This window comes from Acinonyx jubatus, chromosome A2, assembly GCF_027475565.1.
Source record: "Acinonyx jubatus isolate Ajub_Pintada_27869175 chromosome A2, VMU_Ajub_asm_v1.0, whole genome shotgun sequence".
NCBI lineage: Eukaryota > Metazoa > Chordata > Mammalia > Carnivora > Felidae > Acinonyx > Acinonyx jubatus.
The window spans coordinates 80,187,302-80,210,723 of NC_069383.1; the positions used below are offsets into that span (position 1 = coordinate 80,187,302).

At 35.9% G+C, this 23,422-nt stretch overlaps 1 protein-coding gene across 2 annotated transcripts in view; it reads left to right on the forward strand.

Moving 5' to 3' along the window:
• Positions 1-23,422, forward strand: part of SEMA3E (semaphorin 3E) — a 237,766-nt gene that overhangs the window by 133,026 nt on the left and 81,318 nt on the right. For both annotated transcript variants that reach the window (XM_027071773.2, XM_053218534.1), the window contains exons 3-4: positions 16,003-16,062; positions 18,691-18,810. In XM_027071773.2, coding sequence (XP_026927574.2) covers positions 16,003-16,062; positions 18,691-18,810 — 180 coding nt within the window. The remainder of the gene's footprint in view (positions 1-16,002; positions 16,063-18,690; positions 18,811-23,422) is intronic.

The following is a 23,422-nucleotide window of genomic DNA, read 5'->3' on the forward strand; positions in this document are numbered from 1 at the left end:
TTTGAAATGCAGTATTTTATACTTAAAACATATGAATAATATAAACATGTTATAAAGTATAATATTGAAGCTAACACCTGTAAACCCACCACCCAAGTCAAGAATGAGAGTTATCTCCAGTCCCATTGTAGAGGCTACTTTACCTTCCTCCTTCTTTCCCTCCGCATGCCTCTGCTACATAGAGGCAATTACTACCCTGTATTTTATGGCTGTTTTTGTTTTTATTTTTATTTTAAAACATTTTATCATAATAATTTTTCCTGTATAGTATATTGTTTAGAGTTACTTATTTTGAGCTATGTAAAAATGATACGCAATAGTATATTACAGTCTTGTGGGATTATTTTGTTTTTGTTTTATTCAGTATTATTTCTCAGATTCAGTTATCATATTTGTTGATGTAGTCCATTTGTTGTAGAAATAGAATAGTGAATTAGGAACACAAATTAGATTTCTAGGTTCATATCCTGGCTCTGCATTTATAACATTTGGTAAATTCCTTTACCCTGTTATGCCTCTGTTTCCTCATTTGGAAAAGGAAAAGTGTTAGTCTTCTCTGAGGATGAAAATGAGTTAATGGAAGTAAAGGACCAAGAGCTATGTTTGGCACACATTCGATACTATGTTACAAGCTCTTGTTATTCACTTGGACTTGTATGTAATGTATTACATCATATGAATATAGCACAATTTACTCATTACCTGTCAAAGGATAGTTGGGTGGTACCCAGTATTTTGTTTTACTGATATTTCTGTGATCACTGTTGTAAACATCTCCTAATATACATTCCTGCAGGAATATCCCCAGGGCGTATATTCTGGAGTGAAATGGCTGGTTATAGGTTAATTACTGTTGATGTTCACCTGCACAAGATAATGCCTAATATTTTTCCAAAGTAGAAAGTGGTTTTACAAAGGCCTCTTCCCTCTAGCAGTGTCTGAGTTCCTAGTGATCCACAAACTCTGCAGACCTTCCACTGGTCTGTTTCATCCACGTATTTTTCATTAGTCTTCCCTTGATTCATTTGTTTACCCCCACCTTATACCTCACTGTCTTTGCAACTACAGTAGCATTTTTATTTATTTTTGATTTTATTTTTTCATGATAATTTTCATAACCCAATTTTTATTTCGGAAGCAAGATGTATATATTATAAAAGATTATATTAAATAAAATAAAGAATGGGATGCCTAGGTGGCTTAGTTGGTTGGGCATCCGACTTTGGCTCAGGTCATTATCTCGCAGTTCATGAGTTGGAGCCCCACATGTGACTGTGTGCTGACAGCTCAGAGCCTGGAGCCTGCTTGGGATTCTGTATCTCCCTGTCTGTCTGCCCCTTCCTGCTTTTCTCTCTCTCTCTCTCTCTCTCTCTCTCTCTCTCAAAAATAAATAAACATTAAAAAAAAAAGGAAAAAGAAAATACAGAAAAAGAAAATACCATACTGTAGTATCAGATAGGGATAAGTGCTGTGAAGAAAAATAAAGAGAGTTAGGGAGACAAGAGTTACAAGGTTGCTACATTAGATAGGGTGGTCAGGGAAAGATTTTCCAGGGAAGTGATACTTGATAAGCCACCTGGCTTGTAGCCATATTCCAAGGCTCAATAGCCAGTTGTGACTAATGGCTCCCATATTGGGCTATGGAGGGCTAGAGAAGTAACATCAGAGTGTATGGCTGAGGTTGATTCCAAGGGCCAGATCATTGAATGATCAGAGGATAGGGCACCAGTTGGCATGGGTAATAGCTAATGATTTATCCTTATGAAGAGAAAAACAGTAATCTAGGTGAAAAAAATTTTTTCAGCTAATGAGCATGTGACAAAAAATGGTGGACGACTACAAGGAAAGATAGCAAGTATTGTTGTGATCACATGAGCTTCAAAATAGCAAGGGTTTTACATTTATTATTTTGTTTTATTTTCTTAATTAATTTATTTTGAGGAGAGAGAGAGAGCGAGCGAGCAGGGGAGGAGCAGAGAGATAGGGAATCCCAAGCAGGCTCCACATTGTCAGTACAGAGCCCACTGCGGGGCTCGAACTCACGATCTATGAAATATGACCCGAGCCAGAGTCAGATGCTTAACTGACTGAGCCACTCAGGTGCCCCTACTCTTTATTTTTAAATTTCTGTTGGGTAGATGAATTTAGAGAGAGTGAAGATTAATTAGTTAACAGACAAGAAAGGTCAATTAAATCATCTTCCTTAACATGTAGGTTTACAGTAAAAAAGCCAATACCAATAGAAAGGGCTGGTTGAGAAACAGTAGTTTCAAGGGACATGCTGGGTGTAATTAAAGCAAGGAGGTAAAAGAACACTGGAAAAAGAGGTGGAAGTTACAGTGGATTTTGCTAGACACACCAGGCATTTGAGATGATTTAATTGAAGTGTTTAAAAGGTTTGGAAGGGTGGAGTCAGATTGGGAGCTGCACAGAGCATTTTATGGGGATGAGTCCAGCTCTTGATTGTTGATCTCTTGGGGTGGGGTTGGGGGTGTCAGTACTTCCCATGGGGCCTGCAGCCACTATCTAGGGTTATGTTACAATGGATTAGCCCTGATGATCTCTTCAGGAAGATTACTAACCTTTATTTTTACTAACCATCAAACAGGTGGATCCTCTCTGTCCCATCACCAAGTCTGCTGCTTCTGTGTGACTTTTATACCTCCCTCCTTGTTACGGGGGGGGGGGGGGGGGGGGGAGGCAGGCGCTCTTTTTCCTTTCATGAAGTGCCATTCTTTCTTCCCGTGCTCTGTAGTGCACCCTGTTGACTTTTCTTAAGGATTGGTTATTTTCTGTCTTTTCTACAATATCATATCCTCTCTTTCTATAACATCAGCAACAAATAATAGTTTTGTATAGGGGTTCTCAACCTTTTTTGTGTGTCATTGATCCATTTGGCAGTCTGGGGAAGTCTGTGGACCCTTAAATGTGTTAAATCATTATGTAGGATTACAAAATAAAATATTGAAAAGAGTTATCAAATCATGAATATATTGAAATACAGCTACCACACTACAAGAATAACATTTTGGGGGCACCTGGGTGGCTCATTCTGTTAAGCATCCGACTTCAGCCCAGGTCATGATCTCATGGTCTGTGAGTTCGAGCCCCACGTCAGGCTCTGTGCTGATGGCTCGGAACCTGGAGCCCACTTTGAATTCTGTGTCTCCCTCTCTGTCTGCTCCTCCCTAGCTCACACTTGCTCTCTCTCTGTCAAAAATAAATAAACTTTAAAAAAGAAAATTAAAAAAAAAATAACATTTTATAGTACGAAAACATGTAGTTTCTTAATTGTATATTAAATAAAAAGACCTAGGGGCACCTGGGTGGCTCAGTCGGTTAAGTGTCCGACTTCGGCTCAGGTCATGATCTCGTGGTCCTTGAGTTTGGGCCCCGCGTCGGGCTCTATGCTGACAGTTCAGAGCCTGGAGCCTGTTTCAGATTCTGTGTCTCCCTCTCTCTCTGCCCTCCCCCCATTCGTGCTCTGTCTCTCTCTGTTTCAAAAATAAATAAACGTTAAAAAAAAAAAAAAAAAGGCCTAGAGGGGCTCCTGGTGGCTCAGTTGGTTGAGCATCCACCTCTTGATTTTGGCTCAGGTCATGATCCCAGGGTCGTGAGTTCAAGCCCCACATTGGGTTCTGCACTGAACTTGGAGACAGCTTAGGATTCTCCTCCTTCTCCCTCTGCCCCCCTCCCCTCTCCTGCTCTCGCTCTGTCTCTCTCTAAAAAATAAAAATAAATAAAAGTAAATATTAACTTTAAAACATAATAACAACAGTAATAATACCTAGCAGCTGGTCTTTTCAGTACTGTAATTCCAAATTACTGATGAATATTAATAATATGAGCTACCTATAACAATTCTAAAGTAATATTAAATATCTGTTATTTCTCTTGGTTATTAAGCTCCATATTAATACTCCTTTGATTTATTTCCTGCATTTATATGATAGAAATGTCAAATTTCCACTGGAGATTATGCAAATACTTAATGATGTGTTTTTTTTCTCATTGAAGGCTATGCATTTCCTGATTTCTCAGGCCATAGTTAACAGCTCTTGCTCCGTAACTTTTATCTTATAAAACATTAAAAATTTTAAGTAAAAATAAACATCGAGTTCTCAGTTTAGCAGTTATAGGTTCTTATGATCTACTCTTACCTACCTTTTTAGTGTAATCTCCACTCGTCCACACTAACACATTGCTAACTCATCACTTCTGTTTTCACTTTTTCCAATTTTATTGAGTTATAATGGCATGTAACATTATGTAAGTTTAAATAACATGTTGATGTGATAAATTTATATGTTGCAAAATGATTTACCACCACAGCATTAGGTAACACCTCCATCATGTCACATGGTTACCATTTCTATTTTGTAGTGAGAACATTTATGATTTACTCTGTTAGCAACTTTTAAGTGTATAATACAGTATTCATCACTATCAACACCATGTACATTAGGTCCTCAGAACTTACTCATCTTATATTCATCTTATAACTGGAAATTGGATTAACCTCTTCCCATGTCCATCCCTGCCCACCACCACCCCCCCACTCCCCGTTTCTGGCAGCCACTGGTCTACTCTCTGTTACTATGAGTCTGACTGTTGGAGATGCTACATTTAAGTGATACCACATAGTATTTTGTCTTTGACTTATCTCACTTAGCATAACGCTCTTATGGTCTATCCATGTTGTTGTAAATGACAGGATTTCCTTTTATCTCATGACTGAATAATATTCCATTGTGTATATGGACACCACATCTTCTTAATCCATTCGTCCTTTGACAGACACTTAACTTGGTTTCATTTCTTGGCTACTGTGAATAAGGCCACATGGGAATGCAGATATCTCTTTGAGATTCTCTTTTTATTTCCTTTGGATATATACCTAAAAGTGGAATTGCTGGATCATTTGGTCATTCTAGTTTTAATTTTTGAGGAATTTCCGTGCTGTTTTCCGCAGTAGCTATACCAGTTGATATTTCGACCAACATTGCATAAGAGTTTCCTTTACTCCATATCTTCACCAACACATTATTTTTTATTTTTTAATAGCCATTTTAATGGTTGCAAAGTGATACCTTATTGCGGTTTGATGATGACTATTGATGTTGAGCACCTCTATTTGTCCTTTAATAACTCCTTGTCCTTACACGCTCTCCTTCCCCAGACTAACCTTCAACACACCCACTTTTTAAAAAACTATTTCCTTTCATTTCTAAACTACATTTGAAGATTCTCCCAACCCTTTCTTAAACCTTGGTCTGATTTTGATTCTTACATTTGATTAAAATTGACTGTTTACTTGCCAGTGTACTTTATAAGATAGCTTCTTTAGAGTGAGTATTATGTTATATTCTGGTTTGAAGTTACAGGAACTCAAAGAATGTAGACAGTAAAAGAATGAAAAATGTATCTCTTGTTAATCCTGACATCACCCAGTAAATACGTTTTCTTCATTGTCTGCCTTCTTGTAAATCCCACTGTACTTGTTGCCAGAACCACATAAAAAAACTAATTATTCTCTACTTTCTTTAAGGTTAATTTTGTCTGCCTTCTGCCTCCATCCCCAACCCCACCAACCACCTACCCACTTCCCCACTGGCAAACAAAGTTGCATCCTGTTTACAGTGTGAGAGTAGGTTTTACTTCAGCTGCACATTAATAATGCCTGAGGACTTTGTAAATAATATGTATGCTGTGATGCATCTCCCCTTGGCTGAAGTGAGGATTTTAAAAATTCTCTCAGGTGATTGTATGTGCATCCAGAATTGTGAAATGCGGAAGGATTATGTGCTCCTGTAAGCACTAGGAAATAGTGGTCCGATATGTGATGCAAATAAATATTTTTTTATATATAATAATCAGAATTTATATGGGTATATATGCACGTGAGACTGATTTTTTCTATGCAGTTTTGAAATAGATAAGAACTTACTATTTAATAGACTTACTGTTTTTAATAGTCTTTTTAGTTACTGGTTTTGCTTTATGATTTCTTTCATTCATAGCATTTCCCAGACTTTGTAATAATAGTCTTTTGCAATGAAATTCTGCTCTATTGTATTTGTATTACATTCATAAAAGCCCTATGACTCACACTGAAAAAAGTCACTCCTCGTGTTAAATCATACTCTTCGCTGTGAAAATTTCAATTTTATAATTCCATTTATTTTATCTCATGTTGTATTTTATTTAATGAGAACCTCACACCTGCCATAAAAGGGTGGCTTCTGCCAATTGCTCTCTTCAAAGGTCTATATAATCTACAGATAATGTGAGACTTCTTAGGTGAAACTGATTTCATCAAGAACTTCCCATGAAATTAATTTTTTTCCTTTTATCTTTTTCTGAAATCCTTTGGTATAAAAAGTTTTGAATGAATTAGAGGAAACCATTATATGAGTGAAAAATTAAAGCATCTTCAGATGTTCTGATTACATTGTGACAATACCAGGACATTAGTATGAATAGAAAATGTGGAAGGGGGAAGACATAACATCCTGGCAGATGCTTTTCACGTGATTTCCTGTAGATGCAACCTGGATCTTTTAAAAACAATTTATGATGAAATACCACAGTGTCTAACTTGGGATAGGATTCTAACCATGGAAATCCAGGGCTATTCATGTTTAAATTGGCTTTTGTTTTTCATCTGTTAAAACATTCGTCATTAAATTTTCTTTTATTTAGTACTTAGTTTTAAAATTATAGTTTTGTATTGAGGAAGCACTTCCAATGTAGATCATTTGGAAAGAAATGTGTATGATTCTTCTCACATGTTCCACCTTCAATTTGTTTGTACCTCTTGAGAAGTCGAGATGTGGCCACCAGGGAGAATTATAGTTTATTGTGTTACTATTAAATTCTCTGGTGAGCAACTTGACACTCAGAAGAATTAAATTTTACTTTTCCATAACGCATAGTTTTTTGAACTTTAATCAGTGATATAATATAATTGGACTTAAATCTAAGAAGATTTATATAGATACACGCAAGATTAATGAGTTAAGGTTTTTTTAGAGTTAAACAATTTGAAAAAAAAAAACCTCTCAATATGTTAGATATATCAAAAATATGCTCAAGAAAGGAAAAAAAAGAAATAGCTACAATTATGCTGGTATGTTCTTAGCATTTAAGAATCAACCCTGTGTTTACACAATTATGTAGTAATTCAATCCTTTAAAATAGGTTTAAAAAAAACTTTTCATGTGACTTTAAAACATTTTAATAATGTATATCATTTCAAAATGATGAGTGATGATAAAATTCATTAGTAACCTAAAACTAGTAATAATCAAAATAAAAATCCATCTTGATATTACACAAGGTAAATTTTTTCATATAGCATCTAAGAATTATTGAAAATATTTTGGCGGTGCCTGGGTGACTCAGTCAGTTAAGCATCCAATTCTGCTCAGGTCATGATCATGCAGTTTGTGGGTTCAAGCCCCGCATCGGGCTCTGGGCTGACAGCTCAGAGCCTGGAGCCTACTTTGGATTCTGTGTTTCCCTCTTTCTCTGCCCCTACCTGCTTGCACTCTGTGTGTGTCTCTCTCTCAAAAATAAATATACATTTAAAAAAATAATAAAAATAAAATACTTTTATACTATTTTCTATGTTCCATGAGAAAAATTTATTTCCTTATTTGTGTTTATCACATTTATTTAAATTTACCATTAAAGAAGTGTTAGGTCTGGTATATTTTCTTGTGTTTCTTTACTGGTTGAAAGTTTGTCCTCATTTTTTCTGATCAGTATTTTATTTCTAGAATAAGGTTTAGCTAACCAACAGTTAATATTTTTTTGAAAGTTAGCAAAAATAGCCAACATATTAATTTTCCATTTTATTTCATTTTAACTGTTTCAACTCACAGATTTTTTTAAAAGATTTTTTAACGTTTATTTTTGAGAGACAGAGTGTGAGCGGGGGAGGGGCAGAGTGCGAGGGGAGAATGCAAATTGCAACCAGGCTCCAAGCTCCAGACTCTGAGCTGTCAGCATGGAGCCCAGTGTGGGGCTCAAACCCACAAACCGTGAGATCATGACCTGAGCTGAAGTCGGATGCCAGCCAGGGGCCCCTCACAGATATTACTACACTTTTTGAAAAGTACTAGAATGTGGTAGCAAGAACACAGAGTACATACTCACACTGCTGTGGGCTCCCATATCCAGTCTGCCACTTATAAGATGAGTGAGCTAGGGCAACTTATTCCACATCCGTGACAGAGAGGTAATCATAATACTTATCTCACAGCTTTTCTGAGACAATTCATTGAGTTATTAAATGCCTAAGCAGTGCCTAGAACATACTAAGTGCCATCTAAATATTTGCTACTGTGTTTCCCTCTTTCTCTGCCCCTACCCCCTTGCACTCTGTGTGTGTCTCTCTCTCAAAAATAAATATACATTTAAAAAAATAATAAAAATAAAATACTTTTATACTGTTTTCTATATTCCATGAGAAAAATTTATTTTGTAAACTAGACGTAGAATCAGAACATGATTCTAATGTGCTACCATTTCTAAGTAAGGTGAAAGAGTCCTACATAATTTTAGGGCCATTCAACTATATTCTAATTTTTTTTAATGTTTATGTATTTATGTTGAAAGAGAGTGAGAGAGCACGAGTGGGGGAGGGGCAGAGAGAGAGGGAGAGAGAATCCCAAGCAGGCTCTGTGCTGTCAGTGCAGAGACTAATGCAGGGCTTGATCCCATGAACCACGAGATTATGACCTGCACCAAAATCAAGAGTTGAACACCCAAGCAACTGAGCCACCCAGACACCTCTCAACTACATTTTAGAAAGACACATAGGGATATGAAAAATGAAGAAATGAATAGAACAATCCCTACCATAAGATATTTGTAATATAATGAAGATACATACACACACATTTGTCATATATAGCACAGTTTAAATGAAACTATAATAAGTGTCTAAATAAAATGCTAAGAAAGTATACGAAATCTAGGAGGTAGGGGTTCCTGGAGTGGATATAATTTAAATTGGACTTTTAATGATACTTGGAATTTTAATTTGTACAGATTGGTAGTGGGAACAGAGTGAGGAAAGAACAGAAATTTTAGAGTAGTTTAAAATAATAACTAATAACCATGGCTAACACATACAGGTGAAGTGGGGGGATGTGGGTGGGAACAGGGTACGGAGTGAGAGTTAAAGATGGAAATGTGGTTGAGATAAGATCATGGAGAATATTGACCACTGTGCTGTTGAAACCTAATCTACTCAACGTATGAGCCAGTGAGAGAGTCTCTAAAGATGTGTATGACATAACTGCTATTATAGTATGTGTGATCACTTGAGCATTAGTATGTTGGATGAATGGAAAGAAGAGGAAAATAAAGGCATGAAGCCAGTAAGTCGTAGTTAGAATTTAAAACCAAGTGTGTCTGTCCGAGAAGCCTATGCTCTTCCCACTGTTACACACCACTGAGAAGCAAATTACTGCTTTGGTGTGAACTTCATGTCCCCCAAACCAGTCTTCAGTATACCATGAGCCCTGCCTTTTGTTACGTGGTGTTTGTTTTCCCTTGGTTCTTACTTCCTTAGCATGACTGTATTTTACCTTCGAAATGGTGAAGAACTAGTGGAATAGTTAGTTGTTGGTGACAGGAATGGAGTGGAGAAAAAACACTGATAAGTGTAAGAAAGAACTCTACTCCACCTGTTTACTTATGGCGGAGATTGAGAGCCAAGCCAACTCCAGTATTCAGCCATGGTAAGTGATTAGCTTGACTGTATTTAGTCTTTATAGACCCATGCAATCTGTGCTCATTTGAGGATTACTGAAATTTCCTGAAAAACAAAGAAAAACTTTTCTCTGGAAGATTGCAATACTGGTTTGAGGTACAACATTTTCTTTTCTTCTTTTCCATTTCCCAAAGAAATCAAAAGTAGATATATTTATGTAAGCTATATTTTATGAGACTGCATAGACTATCCCATATTAGTATTTAAATTTAACATTCATCGGCAGTTTTTCTCTAAGTTTCTAAATTTAAGGGTTTTTTTCTAAAATTATTCTCACCACTATTATTCTTAGCTAACATTACACTAGTTAATTGGAATATCTGTACAGAGAACTCTTTTAGACACTTGGTTTTTCTAAGTTTTATACTTTTCCCATTTATTTGACTTTACCGCATCAAAAGTAAAGGAAGTTCTTGTATTTTAGAATTTAATTTTTTTACTGGGTGGAACAGGCATTAAAAATAATTTGCATATAAATGGCACATGATATTTCACATTAATGATAGCATTTGAGTAAATTCATCCATTAAAAAGGGCATGAAGCAGGCCAATAATGTTCCTGTAGTAATAATATTGTTCTAGTTCAAATGCTTTGGAGTATAAACATTTCAAATACAAATCTTGTTTATAGTTCAAAAGATTATAATTTTGGCATATAAACTGCTTGAATAATGACAGTGGTTATGATTAAGTATAGAAGCATAAACACTGAGAACGGTAATATGTCAGGTTAAAGAGTATCATTTATAAACCATTAGGACTTTTTTAATGTGTTATATCTATTTTCTTTTCATGCTATTTATAGGACAAATAGTTAAAATATACATCGATGGACACTGGTACTGTACATAGATGTAAAATGTGGATAGGCAAAATATAAATAAAAATTTGTTTAGAGTAATAAAATTTAGAAAAATAATATTAGATGAAATTATAATAGTGACTTAGCCATTTAAATATATCCCATGAAAAGAGATTTACTGGATCACTTTATTTCTTATTTATTTATTTAAATAAAAATGGAAGTCTTTTTTTAGATAGTTAAATTATTCCCTCTTTGTGCATTTGTTTTTGCTTTTCTAAATCTCTGAGTGTCATAACGTCTTGTAACAGTAAGCTGTTAAATCCTTAATCGTAGCATAATTACGAGACTCAATAGGGAGTCCAGAAAAAATAGCCTTGTAATTTAATTTTTACTTTATTTTTTCCCCTTTAAGATATGCAAGAATAGTAAATAGTCCATTAATGTGTATTGGAACAATTAAATTGTATTATAGGAGTATTGTGATGAAATGATGTATTTTTAACCTTTTGCTTTTTATGCCTCTTTTTGGAACAGAAAAGTTGGAAATAGCATTACACCCTGTAGTTTAACTGCCTTTAAAAAATGTTTTGTGCAGGAAAACAGATTAATTGTATGGGTTTTTGTTGATGCTAAACTCTGGAACAGAACCAAAGGCCATCCAGACTTCTACAGTAAATGAAGACAGTCATTTCCCTTACTATCCTGATAGGATATTTGTACATGATGGCTTTAAAATAACTCCATTTTCAGTGAGGTCTTGATCTGTCATCTTTTGTCACATGAATGAACATTCGAGTGCCATCCTAAGCCTATTAAATTAAAAAAAAAAAAAAAAAAAACTTGAGTAAATCTATAATTACATTGCTCCTTTGCAGAGTTCTCCGTATCACTTTATTTTAGGAAGTGTTCATAATTCAGTCTTCTGCATCTCTCCCTTCCATCCTCTCGGAGTGATTTCCTTCAGAAATCCTACAAGTCTTTCAAAGCCTAGATTTTTGTTAACATCCTACAGAATTTCTTCCTGAATAAAGTGAAAATTGTCTCATTTCTTTGCCACTGGTTACAGCAGTTTTATGTTATTCAAGCTTATCTCTCAAATTTTACTGTAAACTAACTCTTTTAGTGAATGGATTTTACAAAGAATGTGATAAAGGTATACTGATTGATACAAGTCCATCAGTAGACCTTGAATAAGCAGTGACTGCATTGAAGGCATTGTGCCTAGTTGGGATTGTGCATTGGTAAGAATACTGAAATAAGATAATGCCTTGTTCTCTATAACTTACAGTGTAATATAGGAGCTAAAGTTACGTGCATAAATCAGTTATAATCTTAGGTAGGGAAAGTTAGAAGAACACTATAGAGGATCAAAGGAGGGAGAGATACCATATAAGAAGATATCAGGAAAAGTTTCATTCTTAAGAGCAATTGACATTATTACATTTGTTGCTAAAAACAGTACATATTCTGACCATCCTTAGGCAAGCCATTTATTGTATTCACTGTCACAAAATACAGTATCTTTTGTTGGTGTCAAAACTGTAAAGGGTCTGAGATTTTATCTTACTTGTGAGACAAGTTAACCTGTCACTGTTTCCTAGATGCTGCCAGAAGTTATGAGATGCATGGGTCAGAGACAAAGAACTCTGTTAGCCACAGCATAGCATACAGCATGGCTTTCATGTTTCCAGTAATTTTCTTTGTCCCCATTAAGTCCCACAGCGGGTAATGCATAGCATCCCGGGTAGATGCTACATACAGGGAGTATGTGTTATCCCCGATGAACCTCAAGCTTAGGAAATATGAACTCTCTTAAGGTGTCTGTTAGCAAATGTATTCAGCCTTTGTCCAGAGGGAGACATTATCTTTATTATCTTGGTCAGGAAGACTAGGAAACTAGTCTTTCATTTGCCGTGGGGGGAGGTTGTATCCCAATCTTTAAGCCTGTTTGAGCAGATAATGTAGAACAAAAGGTGTCAAAAGATGAGTAGAAATTTTGTAGGAAATTGCTTCCTAAACAGTGTATTTAAGTAGTCCTAGAAATAAATAATCATTATGAAGCAGTCATTTAGGGGAATATAGGATGTAATACATTGAGGTTGTTTTACTGTTCTGGATACTATTTCAACACTGAAAAGCTGAATTTGGTATATTTTTCTAAAGAATTGGTTATCTCATACTTTGAAATTGTGTAAATACAGTGCAAATAAGTCATCATTTTACATGATGCAAAAGCAATAAGGGATGCTAATATTTTAAGAATCGCCCTGCTTCTCCTAAGTGTGTTAAGAATATAAAGCATTATAAATGTATTTTCTGATTTATTGATGCTGATAACTAGTCATGAAAATATATCCAGTGATAGATGATCCTAAAATAAATTTGTATTTATACTTGTGTATATATAATATACAGTATATATAATATATGCTATGTATACATTCCACATATTTGTGTATATATATATATATATGCACATGTTCTAGCATATCCTTTTGAATAGTTCACACATCTACAGTAAAGTCTTAATTCCAAAACTAAATTGAATCTCAAGTGAAAATGGGTCTTAGAAATCATCTGAAAAAAATCTCACCCCAGGTGCAAAAATGTTTTGCAAAATAATGGATCACTAAAATTTTTATTCAACTTCACTTCTAGGAGGTTTACCCTGTAATGGTATTAGTGACTCTGTTGAAGCTGATGCAGGCGTGCATCTGTCCCTGACACTGGTGTGTTTATGTGATGTCTTCCTGGTTCATGTGTGATTCACTGCGGGATCCACCGCTTCCATCATACACATCGATTCTAGGATTTTATGCGTTGTGCCTTTGGCTTTTTAGTTGGTTTTCTGTCACACTCCTACTTTTTTCCTTTGTCATTTTGCTATGTTGTAAAACAAATATACGTACATGATTTTTTTTAAAGTTTATATACTGCATTAGGAAAGCAAGAGAACACCTGGTGTTGAGTACTGTTAGTAAGAAACCTGGTCGGACCTGTTACACTAATAAGAATATCAAAGTAAGATGTTACACCTGTAATTCAAGCCATAGAATGCTTGTTTCTATGATAATACATGTAGCTATGTAAAAAGCATCAGAATAAAATGCCATTGACCCTACTTTTATAAATTCCTGATATTATTCATGTATCAGATTGGATTTGGCTACATAGTATGTGATAAGCCTCTTCTACATGCCTAACCTATTACTTTTATGGGACATAGCTTTAAAAAAAATTAAATCTTGACCATATGTGGGATTCAAATATATATATATGTTTTATAATCAGTTACATGTAATCAGTTATATACACAGACACATATATATGCATATAGAAAATCAGTTTTCAAAAACTCAAATGACTGCAGGGGTCAATTAGGTAAAAGAAAAATCTGAAGCAAATCAGAAAGTTTTGATTTTTATGCAAAAGTTCTCATTTGTAAACGTTGGCGACTAATTAAAAAATAATTAAACAGTGTGCTCACTAAATAAAAAAATACCTCCAATCAGCAACATCGAATATTGAGTTTGATAACCAGAGTTTTTTCTTAGGCTAGCAGAGCACAGAATGGGATGGTGGTAGGTGGACAGAGGGGAGAAATCAGGGAGAGATAATAGGGACCTTACAGGGACAAATTGCCATAGATAGGAAAAGAGTCTGGCTGACTGGCCCAGGCCTAAACTATACTCTAATGACAGGAAACATTGACCCTGAGTTTTAGAAAGATATCCCTGAACCCTTCCTCTGGGGACTCATGAGACCCTGAGGAGGAGAAAGTTATGTGTAGAAATATTAATACCTTAAGAGCCCCAGGCTACTCTACTGGAAAGTTTCCATTCCTTCACCAGAATGTTAACTTGGGAACAGAAAGTGATTGCCTAAAACAGAAGAGAACCAAAGAAATACTGATGTAGCCTAGCTCAAAGTGCCATGGAAGTAGAAAAAGTAGAACTTCTTAGCAGTCCTGTACCCCAGTACTTGTGGATCTAAGGAGAAAACCTTTGAAGGCAATCAAGAAAAAATTAGAGTATTCTCATGAGAGCCAGCATCTCCCAAAACAGAATTTACTATCACTTAGTCAGCAGAAACCATGAAGATGACACATTAGCATGAGATGATGCTCCCCAGAATTCTGAGAGACACAAGAAAAGGGCTCAGTTGAGCTTTTTCAGTCTGGGAGGGGGTGGGTGATTGATCGAGCAGATGTGGGGATAAACTTACCACTTGTTACACTTATATGGATCACATTTGAGTTTCAAACCATAGATCTAATGTGTTGTGGAGCTAGACAGAGAAACACACATTTTTTTGTTTTTAAAAGGAGGCCCCTCGGGCACCTGGGTGGTTCAGTCAGTTGAGCCTCTGACTTTGGCTCAGGTCATGATCTCACAGTCCCTATGTTTGAGCCCGTCATCAGGCCTCAGTGCTGACAGTTCAGAGCCTGGAGCCTGCTTTGGATTCTGTGTCTCCTTCCTCTTTGTCTCCCCTTGACTTGCGCCCAGTCTCTCTCTCTCTCTCTCTCTCTCTCTCTCTCTCTCTCAAAAGGTAAATAAACATAAAAAAAATTTGTTTTAAAAAAGGAGGTCCTGAAGTAATACCATATCTTTGATAAAGTTGTAGTAAGGATTAAATTAAATACTGAATTTGAGGTGTTTAGTACAAAAATTAGAAAGCTGGTAATGCAGGTGTCAGGATACGGGGATATTGCTGGTGGAGTATGAACATGTTGCCATTCTAGAGAACAGTGTGGCGCTGTGTTAACAGATTAAATTTGTGTTTGCCTAAGACCCAGTATTTCTACTACTGAGTCATGTATACCAATCCCACTCCATTGGTACCATATGATAGCAATGATGCACTTTTATAGATCTCAGAGGGACATGTACAAAGATGTGCCATGTTTGTTGTGCTAGAGGTTTGGAGGCAGTCTGGGTGTCCATCCAGGATGTAGGAGTCATGCATCCTTTCATCCCATCACTTAGCAGACACTACCAAGTCCCCATACGCCAAGCTCTGGGCTCAGTGGTAAAAATGCAAAGGGAACTCAAGGTGGTGCCTGACCAGGAGGAGCAGACAGTAAGGTTCAGGGGAGAGACTGGACTGCAGAATTCAGGGCAGGTTAAGTACAGAGCAGGGCTGCTTGAATTGTGGGTGGCTTCTGAAAGTCTGAGACTTGAAGGAGCCTTAAGAAAGACTTTTTTTTAAACTAAGTTTTAGCCTGTAATAAAAGCTCAAATGAAAGTGCCTTCATTATACGAATAATGATGTAAAGAAGATAAAGTCTTAATTTATCTTCTGAGGAAATAGAAAAAAAATGAACATATTGGAATTCCAGAAAAAATGAAATGGTTTTTCAGTATGGTTTATTTTTGTATGCATTTGCATAATAGTGCATTGTCTTTTATTTCAGATACACTGGCCTAGCACAACACTAAAAATAGAAGAATGCATAATGAAAGGAAAAGACGCAGTAAGTATTACTCATTGTAAATTAAACACGTCATCAATTATATCCCTGGTCAGTCACAAGGGACTGACTCCCTAACCTTTTATTTGCTCCCAAAAGGCATATATGCAGTTGATTCAGGAAGAAAAAAAAATATATGTACATGTACCCATATATACATATACATTTAGACATAGTTATTTACAAGTTAATTTCAATGAAGGGTTAGAGTAAAGCGAGTAAAGCGGGTCTTGGTTTTTGTTTTTATCCACTCAGATTTATGAATTTCTTATACTAATGCTTATTTCCTACATATTTGTGGAAAAAATAATTTCGGGTCAAATTTTAATTCAAGGGAAAGCAAAGTACATTCTTTGTGAGATTTCATTTTGCTTTGATGAGTCCATTAGAACCTACTAAAGAAACAAAAGGAGAGAAAATGAAAAGAAAGGAGAAGGCAAAGGCAGTATGCATGCTTTACCTCTTCCACGATGTGCTTAGGGTCTCTCTTACTGGAAGAATTAACATTCCATCTCTCCATAACTTCCCTGCAGCGTGTGAGATTGTGCAGGAGCAGTGGCCCCGACCCAGTTCTGAGCACACTAAAACATGTACGAAGGGACTTCCCTGTGCCTGGAGTAGCTGCTGATGACACAGTACACGTGTTTGGAAGAAGGCATGCGCATCTCCTTTTGAAAGTTAACTTATCCTTTTTTCCCCTCTTTTTATAATGAGAGAAAAACAAAAACAAAAACATGTAAAAGGCTAACACACGTTACACCAACTCCTGAGTCTCTGTAGCAACTGAGTCACAGCCAAGGAGTGAGTCAAGACATTCTTGCTGCCTTAGTTCGTAGCATGATGCAGACTAATTGAACACACTCTTAGGCTATGTCATTGTCAGCCCGGCAGAGCCAAATGTTGTTCGTTTCATTCAAGGTGTGACAACGTCTGATGACATGAAAAGCAGGTGCTTCTAGTGATAGAATATTTTCTCCATGTCTGAATGATTAGATTTTTCCAGTGATATGGGTCACTCATAATAAAATGCTATGAGTTGGAAATTGAAGAAAATATATCTACATGCTGTGGATAATCAGGGTAGTAGTACATTCCTCATTCTTACCAAGAAAATGCCATAATATGAATCATTTATGGTAAGATAGTTCTGGTGACTTTTTCATTCGATACTGTTACATGAGAGACTTTATAAGGACAAACCGTCCTTATAAAATGTTATATTTCCTGACTATTGCATGTATTGATATTAGAGTAATATTTAGCATTAAAGTAGTATTTTGTAACTTATTTTAAATGAAATAACAGTATCCGGGGCGCCTGGGTGGCTCAGTTGGTTGAGCGTCCAACTTCAGCTCAGGTCATGATCTCATGGTTCGTGGGTTCGAGCCCCGTGTTGGGCTCTGTGCTGCCAGCTCAGAGCCTGGAGACTGCTTCTGATTCTGTGTCTCCCCCTCTCTCTCTCTGTCCCTCCCCTGCTCGCTTGCTCTCTCTCTCTCTCAAACACAAATTAACATTAAAAAAATTTTTGAATGAAATAGCAGTACCTAATTTACCAAGAAGGTGTTTGCTGTAATTAACTTAGACAAGTTGGTTTGAGCAGTTTTAGACTTCTTTTCATTCAGCCTATTGGTCATAAAACTCACCTAGTGATTTATGTAGTAAAATTTCATAAGCATATACAATATATTTGGTACTGTGTTTGATTAAGCAGGGAATAAAAGGTGTGTAAAATAAATACTATGTCCTCAAAAAACTTAGATTTGGATCCAGGTATAGGCAAACTAGAGCTTCTTGGCCAAATATACTTGTAAATAAAGTTTTAAAGTTTTTTATTTTTGTAAATTTTTTTGTAAATAAAGTTTCTATTTTTGTAAATAAAGTTTCTATTTTTGCAAATAACGTTTCATTGGAAGCCAGTTGTCCACAATCATTTTTGTATTATCTCTGGATGCTTTCATGCCTTATCTACAGAGGTAAGTAGTTGGAACAGAGACGATTCAACTAAATATATTTATTCCCTGGTCCATTATAAGAAATTTTTTGCTGATTCCTGGACAGCAGTCTTATAGGTATAAAATAAGTATTTCTCTTGGTTAGCTTTCTGTATATTTCTTTGAAAGTTCTCTATAAAAGTGCTGTATGTGAATGTATGAATATGAATATATGACTTATTTTCCCTAACCATTAAAAAACTCAGTAATGCCTTAAAGTCTGTATATGTTTCCTTGAGAGTAATGAAGCTTTCTCTAATTGTTGGTTTTCTGACTTTGTACTTACTCACTGTTTACATGTACTTTAAAAAAATAACAGCATTGGGAATAACTTAATTACCTAGTGGAACATATTGCCATGCAAATCTTTATATTGAATACATTTCTAGAATACCTGAAAAGTGACAGAATCCCATTATAAGTGTAATTCACACAGTGTGGCTAACTGCAGTGTGCTTTGGCCACCTCAGTCTGTTCTTCCACTGTTCCTTGCCCTCTGTCATCTGTCCCACATGCCCCCACTAGCCATGGGAGGCTTAAACATGAGATTTGTACGTTAGGAAATACAAAAATTAAAAAGGGCTAAACTTTTTTTTTATATTAACCAGTATCTTCCTTTTTTTTTTTTTCCCTGCTATAGAGTGAATGTGCAAATTATGTTCGAGTTTTGCATCACTATAATAGGACACATCTTCTGACCTGTGGTACTGGAGCTTTTGACCCACTTTGTGCCTTCATCAGGGTTGGATACCATTTGGAGGTAAGATAAGTTCACTCATATCAATAAAAGTCATGCTTAAAAGAACTTTATTTTAAAAGAAAAGTAGTGGGTGGGGTGCCTGGGTAGCTTAGTCAGCCAAGCACCCGAGTGGGTTTGGCTCAGGTCATGATCTAATGGTTCCTGAGAAAGCCCTGCGTCAGGCTCCACGCTGAGAGCATAGAACCCTGCTTGGGATTGTCTCTCTCTCTCTCTCACTGCCTCTTCCCTGCTCATGTTCTAAAAAATAAATGATTGAATGAATGGATGAATGAATGAATGAAAAATAAAAGAAAAAAAAAGTTTGTGGTATTTTCTTTGGTGAAAAACAAAAACATTTGTGATGTACTGGTAAAATTTTCCTAAGTCAGAGAAAGGATCTCTCTGGACCTTTAAAATCCTCATCAGCTATAAAATCAGTGAATCAATAAATTCTTTATGTATTCATTCCCTGAACAAATTCATTTACTTAATTGTACACTTAAAAATATTACTTCATATCAAACTGTGTTCTCTGTTGTGTTCTTATGTAAATTTTATTAATGTAAACTGCCAAACTAGAATGCAACCATGAATATATGTAAAAATAAATTTATATAAACAAAGTTACTACATATAGTATTTTATAAAGGGTATGCAAAGACGTAGATTTTGTAATTACTCTTATTTTTAGGCAGGTGAAGTGAGGGAGGTAGAGTTGGGAGCGGTAAGGGAGATTACAAACTGAAGCTAAGTATTAAAGAGTGAAAGCTGTATGCCCCAGACCCACTACTAGGTGAAAGAAAACAAATCTTAGGTGAGTTCTGTCACGTATATAATACTGACCAACAAGTTGGCTTGAAGATCAGTCGTATAACCTGTTTTGACAAGTCAGATGAATTCTCAACTCTCACTTATTTTATAAGGCACATTTTCAAGCACCTTACGTCACACTTTCACTCTGAAATATATTAAACGCTATTCTGACGTCAGAATCTGCTCCCTTTTTTTAGGTCAGAAGGCAGATCCTACATGAAGACAGGATGCAGATAAAACATACATGTAGATAGTCTATAGTCTCTTGATTCTCATACTGTATTTATGAAAGGGCTGCAGTGACCCTAAAATATTTTCAGTCACCACATATAAAGAATAACATTCATTTCACTAGTGAAAAATTATTTCTGATATTCCTTATACTAGTTAACACTCAGGTGCACGTATAATTAGCAATATCTGAAGTGCTTACTTTAGCTGCCTTTTGAGAGAGCCTCTGATTTGAGATACTTCAGCTGGTAAGTGTCCTTATAGGCGGGATTTTTGATTAGTCTATTTTAAATGGTAACCACCTCTGCTTGTAGATTAAAGCCAAGTAGCATACACAAACACATCAAGTGTATTCACTGAATTATTTTAAAGAGAAAAGACAGCTGATCTATTGGAAGAACTTTAAACGGAGATGTATAAGGCAAATCTGCCCTGTGCAGAGTCAGAATATTTACATGTATACAAAGTATACAGACAGAGGCACCTGGGTGGCTCAATGTTAAGCGCTGACTTTCAGAGTAGAGCTTGCTTTGGATCTTTTATCTCCCTCTCTCTCTGCCCCTCCCCTGCTCATTCTCGCTCTCTCGCTCTCTCGCTCTGTCTCTGTCTCTCTCTCTCCCTCCCTCAAAAATAAATAAACATTAAAAAAAGTATACTGACAGTCATGTATGCATGTATATAAAGCCAGAATATATACATTTTGTGGTGCAGATCTATTGGCAACAGATCCTCTCAGTTTTCATTATCTGAAAATGCCTTGATTTCATTTTTATTTATGAAGGAAATTTTCCCTGGATATAGAATTTTGGGTTCACAGGGTTGGTTTGTTTTGTTTTGTTTTGTTTTGTTTTGTTTGTTTTTTTAGCATTTCAAAATGCTTCAAATGTCTTCTGATCTTTTTCTGATGTAAATTCCGGTTTCATTCATACTGATACTACCCTGTTTGCAGTTGCTTTGTATTTGAGGATTTTCTCTTCCTGTTTGGTTTTCACCAGTTTCTCCATAGTGTGCCTATTTGTGTGTGGTGGTGGTGGGAGATCGGTGTTTACATTTCTTGAAATAATGACATTTTTTAACACAAAAGCTTATGTTTTGCATCTAATTTCACACATTTTTGACCCTTATAATTCCAAATAATATTACTGCTTTATGCCCTCTCTTCTTCAGGGTTTCGTGGGGGGCGGGGGGGCATTGTGCCACAAATGACTGAGATTCTGCCCATTTTTATTGTTTCTGTTTTCTCTGCTTTGCAAATTGGATACATTCTCTTGATTTATTTTCAAGTTTACTAATCCTTTCTCCTGACATCTCCAGTGGGCTGTTAAGCTAACCCCGTTAATGGTCAACACAGATATTGTACTTTGCAGTTTTAAAACTTTCATTTTGTTTATATTTCATTTCTTTAATGAGCATTTCCCCATATTTTTATTCATCATGACTATCTTTTTCTTTAAGCTCTTGAACATATTTTTAACAGCTGTTTTAAAATCCCTCTGTTCTAATTTAAACAACTGGGTCAACTTAAGGTAAGTTTGCATTGATTGATTTTTTTCTCTTACCTGTAGGTCAGATTTTCTTGTTTCTCTGCATGTCTAGTAATTTTTATTGTGTACCAGACATTATACATCATATGTTTTCAAGATTGTGGGTTTGATTATCTTTTAAAGAGAGTTGATTTTTATTCTAGTAGGCAGCTTACTTGTCTGGACTCAAACTCACAAATCTCTTGTGATGGATGGCAGCCAAAAATCTCTTTCAACTTTCCAGACGGTGCTTTTTATGCTCTGCTTGCACGTGTAGTCAGGTGTCCGCCAAGAATTTGGGAAAGAATGTAGACATGGATTTCAGGGCGCCTCCTCCCTCAGTTTTTGGATATCTCCTCTTGCATTTCAGCTGACCTGGTACTTTCAATTTCTTTTTTTTTTTTTTTTTTTTTTTTTTTTACTCTCCAGGCTGTTAAGTCTGGAGCTTTCTGCTTGAGTTCTAGCCATTCCTCATCACATAGATTAGGGGATTTCCTTGAGTGAAAAACTTTCTTGTCTTTACTCTTAACTATCTCCGTTTTCTTAAGATCATTAAAAAAAAAAATGACTAGTTTGTCATTATTATCTGTGTGAGAGTCCAGACTAGCGGATTGTCATTAGCAGAGATGGATCTCTATTATAAGTCACCTATATAGACATGGTAGTGAACATTTTTTCTTGTGTAATTTTCTAAGTAACAATATGATTGAAAACACATTTTGAAAAATTCTGTACATTGCATAAGAGGAGCTTGTGGGATATAATAAGAATAGTGAGAAATTGATTCCCCAAACTCCATTTGGAGGCTTGATAACATTTTATATGAGAGAATGAGAAATTACAAATTATTATAGGCAAGGAAAAGACTTTATTTTTTTTTTAATGTTTATTTATTTTTGAGAGAGAGAGAGACAGAGTGCAAGTGGAGGAGGTGCAGAGAGAGAGGGAGACACAGAATTCAAGGCAGGCTCCCGGCTCTGAGCTGTCAGCACAGAGCCCGACGCAGGGCTCGAACTCACAGAGTAATGGACCGTGAGATCATGGCCTGAGCCAAAGTCAGCTGGCCAGCTGACTGAGCCACCCAGGCACTCCGGAAAATACTTTGTTTAAAAAACACAGAGGCCCACACATATGAGATAGGTTTGCAGACATTAGTAGAATAGGTTGTGGAATGTCAGGAGATAACACTGGGAGCAAATTGGCACAGGATTTTTTAATGCCAGGCAGTGGCATTTTGTTGTTACTTCTAAAGACAGCATAGAGAACATAAAGGAATTGAGCAGATTGAATGACATGACATTAGTAATATTTAGAATTGATTCAAGCAGAGAGAGATGAAAGACAGAAATTAAAGAAGGCTATTACAAGAGTCTGTAAGATCATGAAGATATTTAACAGTATGGTCACAATAGCAAAGGAAAGGAAGTGTGGAACCAATGTGAGAAGCTGTTTAGTGGTCAAGAGGTTATATAACAACATTTTATTGGAGGTTGCTGATTAAAGGGAATTAGAAACCATTCCAAATTTATTTCTTGATGATTCAGAAGAAAAACAAGAGGGAGCTAAGAAAGCAGAGTAGGTTTTGTGAAAACATTTAAAAATGCTCAGTATTTCTCAGTTGTAACTTTTTCATTTCTGTGTATAGATATTTGAAACATTGATCTGTGTACTAGGAGAGGGTGTTACCAGAATAAGTTGAATTATTGAAGCCTAGGTAGTTAATTGTTCCATAATGTGTCTCCTCTCTCTTTCTCCTTCTCTTCCTCCCTCCCTCCATCCACCCCTCCATCTTACGCCTTCTCTCCCTCTCACTTTATCCAAGTACTTGGAAAATTCTATGATATAGGTGACAGTGAATGTCTAGGGAGTATGAGTGTAAACAGAGACTGAGCAGACAGAGTAGTATAAGGCAAATCAGGTAGTAAAGAATTTATAATCACACTTGAAAGGGAAAATTATTGTAAATAAATTATTTATAATAAAATAAAATTATATTATACATAATAAAATTATATTATACATAATATAATAAAATTATATTGTACATAATATAATATAATTATATT